General features: G+C 44.4%; 1 protein-coding gene across 1 annotated transcript; it reads right to left on the bottom strand.

Annotated features, from left to right (window-relative positions):
- Positions 1-918: 918 nt before the first annotated feature.
- On the bottom strand, positions 919-10,208 carry MTRES1 (mitochondrial transcription rescue factor 1). Its single transcript, XM_068985372.1, has 4 exons — positions 9,924-10,208; positions 6,865-7,349; positions 5,287-5,359; positions 919-1,434 (listed from the first exon to the last, which is right to left on the bottom strand). Exons 2-4 carry the CDS (start codon positions 7,335-7,337, stop codon positions 1,255-1,257), a joined length of 726 nt encoding a protein of 241 aa, XP_068841473.1. The 5' UTR covers positions 7,338-7,349; positions 9,924-10,208; the 3' UTR covers positions 919-1,254.
- Between the last annotated feature and the right edge of the window lie 2,587 nt (positions 10,209-12,795).

Genomic DNA, 12,795 nt, shown 5'->3' on the forward strand with positions numbered 1-12,795 from the left:
AGTATTATTTCTTCCTGGGGGTTTATTTAAGCTTTCAAATAAAAATCCATTTTTCCTGAGTTTTCTGAAATCTGAGCTGATAAGGCTACCAGACTCACGGGCCCAAACATCACACTACTTTGGGCTATAGAAGTTTCCTGTCAGTTAACCTGAATTCTCAAGAATTTCTGCAGGGCAGATAAGAGGACCCCAGCGAAGTCTTTTTACATGACATAGTCTAACAAGTCTCCTATTTGAGCCGACCCTTCCAGTGCTAGGAAACTGCTCCTGAGAACCTGCAAACCAGTTTATTTCTGCGGCTGCCCTTAGATGATGTGTATTATGTGTGTCCTTTCTATGACTGCTCTGTTTTTTCAGTCCCTTTTACAACACTGTCTTGACAATTAAAATAATTGGCCTCTGATGCTTTATTCTCTTCATTGATACAAAAATCTGTGTATTTCCTACTTTCAGCTGAAAAGTACACCATCAGCTTAAACCAGAAAGGGTCATTACATTCTTTCTGTAAGGAGTCAATGTAAATATTTTAGGCTTTGTGGGCTACATAAGGTCTCTATATGTTTCCCTCTCTTTTTTAAAAAAAAAACAACTCTAAAAATGTATAAACCGTGCTTGTGTGTCAGACAAAAGGCTTGTGGCTGCCTTCGTCTGTCAAACCCTTGACCTAAACAGTTAATTTTAAATGGGCCCGAAATATACCATTTGGAATTAGTTGGAACAACTTTACTATCCAGACCTCTGGAGACAAACTGAAGGGAACTAAGGCCAACACGCTGGTAACTGAGAAAGGTCAGTGGAGAAAGGGGTCGTCCAGTGCTGCTGCCCTAAGGAGAGGAAGGCGATCTGGACTCAGCTTGGTTTTGCCTTAAGCCTGAACCCAGGGAAGCTGGTCGATGGGGAAAAACTGAAATAAAGACACTAAGAAAGAGGTCAGTTTATTTTACTCTGTCTCCCGAGGCTTTTAACCTGGGAAACGGTGGGCTGACCATGTAAACCGTCTTTGAGTTCAGTTCATTCATTACAAATCTCACTCTTGCTCATGAGGTCAAAAAGCGAATAAATCAAGCCTGAGAGGGAAATCCAGTCCAAGGGAAGCATCTTCAAGAGCCACAATGCGGATCCTGATTTGCACAAAACTGCTCAGCATCTTCTACAAATGGTGGGAGAACTTTATTTTAATAAAAACATCTTCTTTTGAACCTGGCCCCTTCCTGCACCACTAGAAAGCATCTTTGTCACTGAAAAGCAATCCATTTATTTGAGCATGCTCTTTTTAGGCAACTGTAACTTTTTCCACCGTCGTAACACCACTCTGTACTTCTCATTGCTGGTCTTCTCCTCCAGCACTTTTTTCAGGATAATCCTCATCACTGTCTCTGTTTCTGCTTCTTTATCCTCTCCAATAAGAAGATCCAACGTATCTCCCACTTTCACCTGAAAATTAAAAAGAAAACAGAGCTGTCATTTTGAGAAATGCAGGCCAATGCAACCATCTCTACTTCGAGTTTTCCCCAGAAAACCACTCCCTGGGGGCAGGTGCTCCTTTGAAACAGTCACTTATCTTAGTGCCTCCAGGTGAAAGGGCCTCCCTTCTCTGGGAAGGTGCCTCAAACCCATGTGGCTCAACATGGATCAGTGTCCCTCCTTCAAGCTGAGACAGCTAGCTGCTTGAGGATGGGTCCTGTGTGGCTCTGGTTTTCATCCCTATTGCATGACTTTAGGAAACACTTGAATGGAAGCATTTATTTTGGTAACAATGGCAAAAAACAAAGGAAGCGGGACATAATCTTAGAGAGTATGAGCACAGTAATTACTACAGGCACTGGGAAGACAATTTTCAGTATAACACATTCATTGATTTCAACCCAGATAAGCTACATCATTGCATATAGGGCATAATTTGTTAGAAATTCATCACAGTGCAACAACAGCTGTATCTCTTAAAGAAATGGAAGTAAAGAAACTGCTTTCCAGCACTGGCTAGCCCCAGGGCCGACACATCATCAGGAAGAGATAGGACTCCACGAACAAGGATGGAATGTCCCAGAAAAGAGGATGCTGACCTGGGTTAAAAGGGCTGAGATCAAGCCCATTTTTATCCAGATAGGAGCTCTGGCTTGAGCGAGTGCAGGACATGCCCTGGGGGGCAGTCACATTAGTGCTGCCAGGGTGCAAACAGCCCAAGACAGACACCGGGTCCTGGCAGCTGAGTATCCCAGGGGATCTGCCCAGCAACTCAGGAAGGGGCTAAACTGACCCAGGTGGGATATGTGGCTTCTACTACAACACACTCCAGGGTGACCAGAGGCCATCTCAGACCACTCACCACCGCTTCCAAGCCAGGGATGGGCACAGGGTTGAAGAGGCAGGGCAGGAAGACAGAGAGGGACCCTCATGTGTGGGCCACGGACTCTTAAGTGGGCATAGGTACCCGTTTAAAAGGTTGCTTGGGGGCTTCTGTTTAAGAAGCCATCGTGCCAAATGCTTTTTACTGCATTTTCCAATGAATACTCCCTAAGGCAGTCCTAACTTCATGCTGTTGGAATATCTGTACTTCACTAAGGCAAGCAACCCATTCAAGACATCCATAGGCCCAATACTCAGTCAACAGTCTGGGAATGCACACCTGCTCACTGCGACGCCATACTGGTCAATCCTGGCAGCTGGATATAAAACTCACAAGTGAAGTGAAAGTCACTCAGTCATGTCAAACTCTTCGCACTATACAGTCCATGGAATTCTCCAGGCAAGAATACTGGAGTGGGTAGCCTTTCCCTTCTCCAGGGGATCTTCCCAACGCAGGGATTGAACCCAGGTCTCCTGCATTGCAGGTGGATTCTTTACCAGCTGAGCCACAAGGGAAGCCCAAGAATACCCAACCCAGGAATCAAACTGGGGTCTCCTGCATTGCAGGTGGATTCAGGAAGCCCAAAACTCAAAGGGCTGATTTTAAACCATTAACTTTCTCTCCTCTGGGCTGAGAAGCAGAGAGACTAACACCACAGCGAGGCATGATGACTGCTTCTCTTTGTGGGTATGAGGGCATCATCTGGGCCAGATGCAGGGGCAGGGGGGAGTCAGTTCTCCTGAAGTTCTGCTGGGTTCAATTTTTAAAACATGACCATGTGGCCAACCTATCAATGTTCAGAAATACAAGGCTTGGAAACTCTGCTTTACCTTTTTTGGCATAACTCTGTGTCATTAAAATTTCTTTTTAAATAAAGGAATACATTAATTCATATGATACAAGATGTAAAAGGCATAAAAGGATATACAGAGAAAAATCAACCCGTATGTATCCTTAGCAGCTGGGCACAAGCCCCACGGAGCAGGCCACGGAAGGGGAGGTGTTCTTCATTCCCTTCAACTGTGGGAGACAGCACAGTAGACACAAAGCAAAACTGGCTGGGATTAGGGGCTGTTCCAAGTATCTACATTTCCAATCTCCCCTTAGCTGCAGTTACTATGGCTACCAGGCCTCCTAGAAACAAGGCAGCCGTGTGTTAATGCTGGGCCCTTCCTTTGCTGACCCTCAGGAGAAATCTGGAAGGCAGCCAAGACAATAGAACACCCAAGGCAGAATGAAGAAGCAGCAATTAGACTGTAGTTAACAATATCTCAAAGCAGAGGGAGAAAAAATAGATCTGTGGTATCTGCAAATGAGGCCCTGGCAGAGGCATCCTGCACCAAGAACAGGTCTTGTGTTTGGAACACTGCGGCTGGCGAGAGGGGGCTGGGCTACACAGGAAAAAGCAATTAAGGGACAAGAAGGACTTGATGTCCAGATGCCTGTCTGGAGTGCCTGACTTCCTGCAGCTCACAGAGCAAGGGCTGACACCCGCAGTCTGAACCTGCCAGGGCGGGTGCCTTCAGAGGGACAGGGGCCTTGAGACTTGGTGGCCAAGACAAGCACTGGGGATCCCCTCTTCAGTCCACCCAGCTGCAAGAACCATGCTGAGCACAGGCAGGGCCTCTGAAGACAGCCTCCGTGCTCACCTAGGTCCACAGCGGATGGCTCACACCCTCCCACGTTCCAGGGGAACGGGATGCAGCTCACGTTCTCTGATCCCAGAGTTGCTTTGAAATACGAGAGAAGCTAAAATGAAAACCTTCAAAAGTGTGTCTAACTCCGCTGGAACATTTATTCCCTGGACACTGACTAGGAGTTAGACTCTGTCTGCCAATGCCTCAAGGGTCAGTGTCTGCCACAGTTTTTAAGGGTCTCTGCCATATACTTTTTTAAACTGTCTTGTTAACTTTTACTATCATTATTATTTTTCCCAATTATGAAAGTGAAACATACTCATAAAAAATTCAGAAAATAAAACACATGAACAAATAACTCACAATGCCCACTCAAAGATAAATACTGCTGCTGCTGCTAAGTCGCTTCAGTCATGTCTGACTCTGTGCAACCCCATAGACGGCAGCCCACCAGGCTTCCCTGTCCCTGGGATTCTCCAGGCAAGAACACTGGAGTGGGTTGCCATTTCCTTCTCCAATGCATGAAAGTGAAAAGTGAAAGTGAAGTTGCTCAGTCATGTCCGACTCCTAGCGACCCCATGGACTGCAGCCTACAAGGCCCCTCTGTCCATGGGGTTTTCCAGGCAAGAGTCCTGGAGTGGGTGGCCATTGCCCTCTCCAAAGATAAATACTACTAGTATTAATATTTTAATTCTAGATGTATGTAACTTATTCTTACAAAAATACATTTTTATAAGAATATATGTATCATTTATTATAACACCAGATACTAGAAATTCATTTTCTTGTAACACTTATGAATAATTCTGTCACAAAACAACAGTATCAACAGAGCTATCAGGAAATACGGAAACTTTTTGATGGCTGCTCTGCACACAGAGCAGTGTAACTTCTGCTGAGCTGAACAGAATTGCACATCTGCTCAGGTTACAGCAGGCCAAAGAAACCTCTACATGGATCAAACTTTTCTTTTTGGCCTGATTATTATGATTTCATAGGGGCTAACATTAATAACTTAAGAAGTTTAATTAATAGATTTTTTCCAGTTCTGATAGTGACTTGTCTTAAAATTTTAAAGAAAAAGAGGAAGCTTCATCTCAAAGTCATTATGGCTACAAACAGCAAGTGGTCTGTGTGACTGAAGCTGTGTGGCTAGGCCTGAGGGAGACCTCAGAGGTGGTAAGACAGACATACCTGAGGAGCCACTGATGCCCGAAGGAAGGAGCCCCAGGGGAGACTGGGGAAGGCGTTAACTGAGTACAGAACAACACACAAAAATATTTGGTTGTCATAGTATCTTACCGTTCTGCTTTTCTTCCATAGTTTTTCCCCATTCAGCCTGAGTTCACCTTTGTAGAATGCATCTTCCACTTTGCTTAAAAAAAAAAAAGTCAAAGTGCTTTAAAATAGAAATATATTCAAAACAATTATATAAATTTGAGAAAAATACTGGCTATTAATAATCCTTTTTCTGACAGTGACCGGCCTCCCCACAAAATCTCCATTCTGGGCATTGGGAAAGTGAAAGTCAACTGCTCCCATAGGAATCTAAACAGGGAGACCAAAGGGCACTGCTGAGTAGATGCGGCTGCTGCAAAGATCTGCTAGAGCGAGAGGGCAGGTAAGCAGTGCTCTGCGGGGACTTCACATGGGTGATAGCTCCTGTGACCCACGACAGTCAGAATGAGTGGGTGCTACCTTCCCCTCACGTGCTCTGAGAAAAACCAGTTACCACACCTGTGGTGAGGCTGTTAAGAAACCCTCTGCTGATCTGTACTGAGGCTGGGGAAATGCCAATCCAGCCACTGCTGATCTCTCTGAATTTAATCAGTGGGGCGACTAGACCAAGGCAGATACAGACTCCTGGTGATTGATGTTGGGGGTTTCCCTAATAACAGTACTAGCTACTACTGTGAGAGACAGGGAGGCCCTTAATGAGCCTGCCAGATTTTAGAGAACATTCAAGTCCTGATGAGGGTGCCTGTGGGCTCAGAGTCATCTTTATGAGTCTTTAAGTTTCGTGGATTAAAAAATCAAACTATGCCATTAAATTAGGACATAAAGGTACAAATTAGACAAAGGAATCTTAATTTCTTATTCATAGGGCAGTTCTTACTTTGCATGCAGTATGCACACAATGATTGCTAAAGGAATGAATGAACAGTGAAGATCACTATTATATAACAGGTCTAGCAAAGAAACAATGAGATTAAAGAAACCTTGAAGGTTATGCTTAATATCTCCATACACTATATATATGAACACATAGTATTTTCATCATCATAGCTAACAAAAATTGAGAACCCATGTGCCACACATTGTTGTAAATGCTATAGAAAGATAGACTGACTGACTTAATCCTAGCCACCACCTTCTAAAGCCAGTTCTATTACCCTTATTTTACAGATGAGGGAACTGCACAGAGATATTAAGTAACTTGTCCAAGGTCACAGAGAGCCAGGATTAAAGCCTCAGTAGTCTGGATACAAAGCCTGCAGTTTTAACCACCACATTATGCTGCTTCTAAGATATACCGTTTCACGTAGCATTTGTGAAACCCAGATGAATTCTGTGCTTGCTATATACATCTAACATGGTGATTCCTTTTTTCCTCAAGAAGCTGCTTTTACATCAGTGGTTCATCTTACAGTTGATTAGGTCTTAGAGTCAAGGAAATACAGCACATGGGATTTGCAGGCAGTCATTTGACTTCTTTGGGAATTCATTTTTTCACTTATAGGATGAAATAATTGGACCAGGTTCCTGTAAGCTTCTTTCACATCTGTGGTTACCCTTCACTGTAATATGAGCCATGTGATTGGTAATGCTGCTTTAAAACAACCAAGACAAGTGATTTTGTATGAAAACGCACACACTTACTTCCTTCCGATATCTAGGCCCGTCTTCAGGATAACGTCATACCGGAAAGACTGTACTACTTTGTCCAGGTCTTTATAGTCTTTGACCTCACTGGGGTTGTCCTCGGGCTCCTCTTCCAGCTCACTCATCTCATTATGGTCCTTCTCTTCATCAGAGTCCCCTTCATCTTCCACTTTTTGTAGAAAAGCCTTTTTAGTGGATTTTTTAGAGCTTATATTACTTTTGAGTCTTACGGAAAATGGAAAAATATATTCTGGAGATATTAGAAGCCCTGGGAGTCTCAGTGAGAAAATGTTATGGCAGAGTGTTTTATAATTTGATGCATTTAACTTGGCACTAGACAAATACAAGTATCGATTCCAGGAAGCACAGCCTTTATGTGAAGGTGTCCCTCGCAGTGCTCTGCAGAGTCCAATCCAGGCATCTGGCTTTCTTAAAACGCTGCCGGGCAGTCTGATACTAGTCATAGCCATGGCACATACTACCTGAAACAGACAATTCGGTTTTAGTTCACAAGTGTGGTATCTTGGCATTCTTACTACATAAACCATACACACTGTGAACACGTTACAGCTGATACTGTACCATGTTCCCTCCTACAAAAGGCCGTGTTGGTCCACATGAACCAAGGCCATGCACACTGTACCTGGTGAGTCTTCCGGCTTACTTAATGTACTGACCTCATAGGACGGTCATGAAGGTCAAACTGGATGCTAATACATGTGAAAACAGGTTCCACTCTTCTCACTCCCCCAAATTAGCTTGGGTACTGACTGCTCAGTGCTTCACCCCCCTGCCCCGCCCACCCCAGCAGTGAAGAGTCCAGAATCCTAACCACTAGGCCACCAGGGAACGCCCTTAATGATTTATTTTAGGAAAAAAAAAAAATCTCAGAACAAGAAACACTGTCTACTGACATACATTACAAGCTTACAATAATGGACTTTGCCAAGGATACCAGATCATCACTTTATAAAACCCAGAGTGTCTCTAAACTTTCAGCCTCCAACTGCAGCAAATTAGAGCTAGGAATGAGCAAATTGTACAGATCTGCATTCTACCCCCTTTCACATCTTCTTGCTAATGGATTCATTAGCTAGCAGAGAAAGAAAGGGCCTGAGACCCACTAACTAGGTAATTGTTCCCTGAGGCACTGAGGTGCTGTCACACCCCATGTCCTGTATGCGCCACTGCGAGAGGCCTCTTGGAAGACTGCACCCCGTTTCTTCTAGACTTTGTCCCAGGCATCTTGAACCTTGCATGTTGTATCATTTTGCTGTTGTAAATCATAGCCATGACCCATAGCTGAGTCCTGTTGAGTCTTCCCAGTGAAATCAGTGAACCTAGAGGTGGTCTTGGGGATCCTGACATAGTATCTGACTGCCTATTCGACATATCCATTTGGATGCATAACAGGGACTTCATTCTTAATCGGCCCTGAAACAAACTCTGATATATCTCCAACCCCAAATCTGCTCTAGCTGCAGCCATCCCCATCTCCGTTAATAGTAACTCCACCCTTCTAGTTCCTGAGAAGGAAAGCTTCCAGTCACTCTTGACTCTTTCCCCCCTACTCAAATCCATTATGTCAGGAAATCATGTTGGCTTATCTCCAAAACGTTTGGTTTCCCTTTCACCATTACCACTGTTACCACAGATTCAGGCCTCCATCTATCATCAGAGTGACTACCAAGGCTCCATCACAGTCTGTTCTCCATACAGCAGTCAGTCAGATTGACTCTTTTAAAAAGGAATTTGTATCATGTCTCTCCTTCCCTCACAATCCTACAAAAGCACTGAAAAACAAACTCCCTCCCTTGCCCTATAGGCCCTGTGTGATCTGGCCCCTCCATTTCCTCTCTGACCTCATCTCCCGCCTCTCTCACCCTTGCTTACTCAGCTCCTTCCTGAAGATACTAGTACACAACAGACAAACTTCTGGGTAGACTCCTTTGTTCCAGGTGCCCTACTACACCCTTAGTCCAGGTTATCTGTAGGGATAACTCATTTTTAACTCAGTGAAGTCTACTCATTCCAACTCCATTTAACAGGTATCTTGTCCTCCCAATCTCCCCTGTTCTACTTTCTTCCATCATAGCATTATCTGCTATCATGTTATATAATTTACTGGTTTTCTGTTTGTTTTTGTTTTTTTTTAATGACTCTGCCACTGCTGCTGCTGCTAAGTTGCTTCAGTCATGTCCGACTCTGTGCAAGCCCAGAGACAGCAGCCCACCAGGCTCCCCAGTCCCTGGGATTCTCCAGGCAAGAACACTGGAGTGGGTTGCCATTTCCTTCTCCAATGCATGAAAGTGAAGTGAAAGTGAAGTCGCTCAGTGTGTCCAACTCTTAGCGACCCCATGGACTGCAGCCCACCAGGCTCCTCCATCCATGGGATTTTCCAGGCAAGAGTACTGGAGTGGGGTGCCAATGACTCTGCTAGTAGAATATAACCTGTTACTGGTGCTTTTTTCCTCTGCTCAAGCCCAAGTGCCCAGAATAGTGCCTGGCACGTGGTAAGTGCTTGATTAAATACTGTGAAGTGAAAGCATAGCAAAAGAATCTATGCATTAGAATGAAGAGCAAAGATGAGATTGGGTTGAAGGATAAGAGGTTAGATCTCCAGGAGCCTTCCATATCAAAGCGTGGACTTATCCAGAGAGCGTGAGAGTTATAGAAAGATCTTAGGTAGGGAAGTATCCGGCAGTATTGCTTTTTAAAAGATTTCTTTGGGACAGCGTGGACATAAAGGGATGATCGCGGCAGGAAGCCTGAAAGTGGTTTTGACTGAGATCTTCAGGCGAGATATAAAATCTGTGAACTAACCAAAGTCTGTAAGAAAAGCAACGACTGGAATGCAGAGGCGACGCTGTCCTGAACCCGCGGGACACTTGGAATCGCTCCATGTTCCTGAGCCTGTTAACTACTCCGAATGGAGAACCTGATTGAACTGCTTTTAGGTCAATTGCAACTAAAAATCTCTTGGCTCAGAGGCTGACAAACTGCTGAGACAAGGTCACGTTCCCCTCGCTCCCTCCCTACCCCTTCGGGCTGCGCACCTTCGCAGGTTCTCAAGGTCAAGGGAAACTGGACACCAGAGTCCTCGAGCTTGCAGTCTGCGTCTGCAGCCAGCAGGAGCAGCCAGACCCAGGAGCGGACAGCTTTGGCCCCCCGGGTCCACGGGGCGTCCCGAGCTGGCCGGGCCGGGGCAGGACGCGAGACACTCACGCGGAGCCCTGGCGGGAGCGCAGCCAAGGGAGAGGAGCTCGCCGCTCCTGTACTTCCCACGTGCGCGCGATGAAGCAACAGAGTGGGGCACGGGCTTGGGTCACCGCTGGCCCGGCAGGGGCGCAGTTACCTGTACGTGAGCGCTGCTCCTCCCTCCCCGCCCCCCTCCCAGCCGCCTTGCCGACCGCCCGCCTCCAGCCCCCGCCCTGTCTTTGCCCCGCCCCTTCCGTCGGCGCCGGCGCGTTGAGAGCGGGCTGGGCGAGGCGCAGGGGCGCGGTGATGGCGACGCAGCGACCTCTGCTGCAAGCCGTGTCTAGGAGGACTGCGTGGGGAGTGTGGGCGGCCTGGAGGACCGATTAGCTGTGAGCTGAACCGGAAGCCACCTCCGGGTGATTGATTCCACGTGGTTGAAGAGAGTTTTGTTTCTTTTTTTGATAAGTATTTTTTAGATTCCACATATAAGTGATATACAGTATTTGCCTTCCTCTGACTTATTTCACTTAGCATAATGCCCTCCAAATCATCCATGTTGTGGTAAATGGCAAATTTTCATTCTTTTTTGCAGCTGAGTAGTTTTCCATTGTCCTTGCATCACATCTTCTTTACCCATTCTTCTGCTGAATTAGTGTTTTGTTTTGTTTAAATATATACCCAGGAGCAGAATTGCTGGGGCACATGGTGGTTCTATTTTTAGTTTTTTTGAGAACCTGCCATACTGTTTTCCACAGTGGCTGCATCAGTTTACATCCCCACCAGCTGTGTACAAGGATTTCCCGTCCTCCAGTCCTCACCGTTTGTTATTTGTGTTCTTTCTGATGATGGCCATTCTGACATGTCTCTGATGGTATCTCATTGTCGTTTTAATTTGCATTTCTCTGGTGATTAGCAATGTTGCGCATATTTTCATGTGCTTGCTGGCAATCTACATTTCTTCTTTGTAAAAATGTCTATTTTTGCTCCATTTTAAAATCAGGTTGTTTGTATTTTTGATGTCAAGTTGAATGAACTGTTTATATATGTTGGATATTAACCCCTTCTTAGTTAGATCATTTGTAAAATTTTTCTTCCATTTAACAGTACCATTTGTGCAAAAGCTTTTCAGTTTAATTAGGTCCCATTCATTTATTTTTGCTTTTTATTTCCTTTGTTTTGGAAGAAGGATCCAAAAAAAATTGCTGTGAAATATGTCAAACAGTGTTCTGCCTGTGTTTTCCTCTAGGAATTTTATGGTATCCAGTCTTACATTTAGGATTTAATCCATTTTGAGTATTACTGCATATGGTATAAGAGAATGTTCTAATTGCGTTCTTTTTCATGTAGCTGTCCAGTTTTCATAGCACACTTATGGAAGAGACTCTCTTTTCTCCACTGTGTATTCTTAGCTCCTTTGTCATAGATTAATTTGCCTTTAGTGTGTGGGTTTATTTCTGGGAAGACAGCTTTTAAAAATACTGTGAGCCTTGAGTTTTCTGGAATCACCAACCCTTTTGAACATCTTTGAGAGTTATAAATGTTGTCTCCAGAAAAATGCACATACTCCCCAGAATTTATAACCTGCTTGGTTGCATTTGTGCAGTAAGCAAAGGCAGTTACAAATTATATCTGGTGCGGAAGTGATAAAACTTCATATATTATATGAATTTGTTGCAGGAAGGGGGACCCCTTCCAGGGCCCAAGAGTGGGCCCTTGTCTAACACTTGGAAATGAATTGTCCAAGGAGACACACATACTGACAAACCAAAGATTTTATTGGAAAGGGGCACCTGGGCAGAGAGCAGTAGGGTAAGGGAACCCAGGAGAACTGCTCTGCCACATGGCTTGCAGTCTCAGGTTTTATGGTGATAGGGTTATTTTCCATGTTGTCTTTGACCAATCATTCTGACTCAGAGCCCTTCCTAGAGGTGCATACATTGTTCAGCCAAGAGGATGCCAGCAAGAAGGATTATGGGAGGTAGTGTCTCCTTTCGACCTTTCCCAAAGTCTTCTGGTTGGTGGTGGCTTATTCCTTCTGTGTTCCTTACTGGGACCGCCTGTCCTAAAACAACTCATGCAAATAGTTACTGTGGTGCCTGGCCAGGGTAGGCGGTCAGTTAGTGTGCTTCCCCTAACAAATTCAGATTATACTGTTGACATTTTACACAGGTGAAACACAGCTACATTTACTAGTTTAAGTTATTTGTAAAAAACTACAAATACATTGTTAAATCTGCCAGTAATAGGAGTTAATCAGTATTATTATCAACTGAGAAAATTGCTGTGTTATTATGCATGATTTTGGAAGGAGATAAAAGAATACAGTGCTGTTGGATTACATAAAATCAACTTAGTCGCTGGCCTTTAGAAAAATCAGCATTTTGTTAGATGACTATTTTTTTAACTTTAAATTGCTAAATAATATTTTAAAAAACTGCTGTGAGGTTAAGAAGTAGTTTTGTGTGTGTACATATGTATTTGTGTTTTTTAAATTTTTTTCATAGAAACGGGCCCCTGCTGTGGCACATTGTAGTTCTGACTAGTTTAGACCACCTAGAAGGCCAAGTTTGCATTCCCTCATAGGGCTACACTAGGTCAGAAGAAAAGACACTGAGAATTGAACTGAGAGTTGAGCTTACAAGTCTGGACTCCAGCCTTTAATATAGCTCAAATATTTAATTTTACATAAAGCAATGACTAAATCAGAGCACTTTTAGTTTTACGTATAGG

This window comes from Capricornis sumatraensis, chromosome 13 (assembly GCF_032405125.1).
Source record: "Capricornis sumatraensis isolate serow.1 chromosome 13, serow.2, whole genome shotgun sequence".
NCBI lineage: Eukaryota > Metazoa > Chordata > Mammalia > Artiodactyla > Bovidae > Capricornis > Capricornis sumatraensis.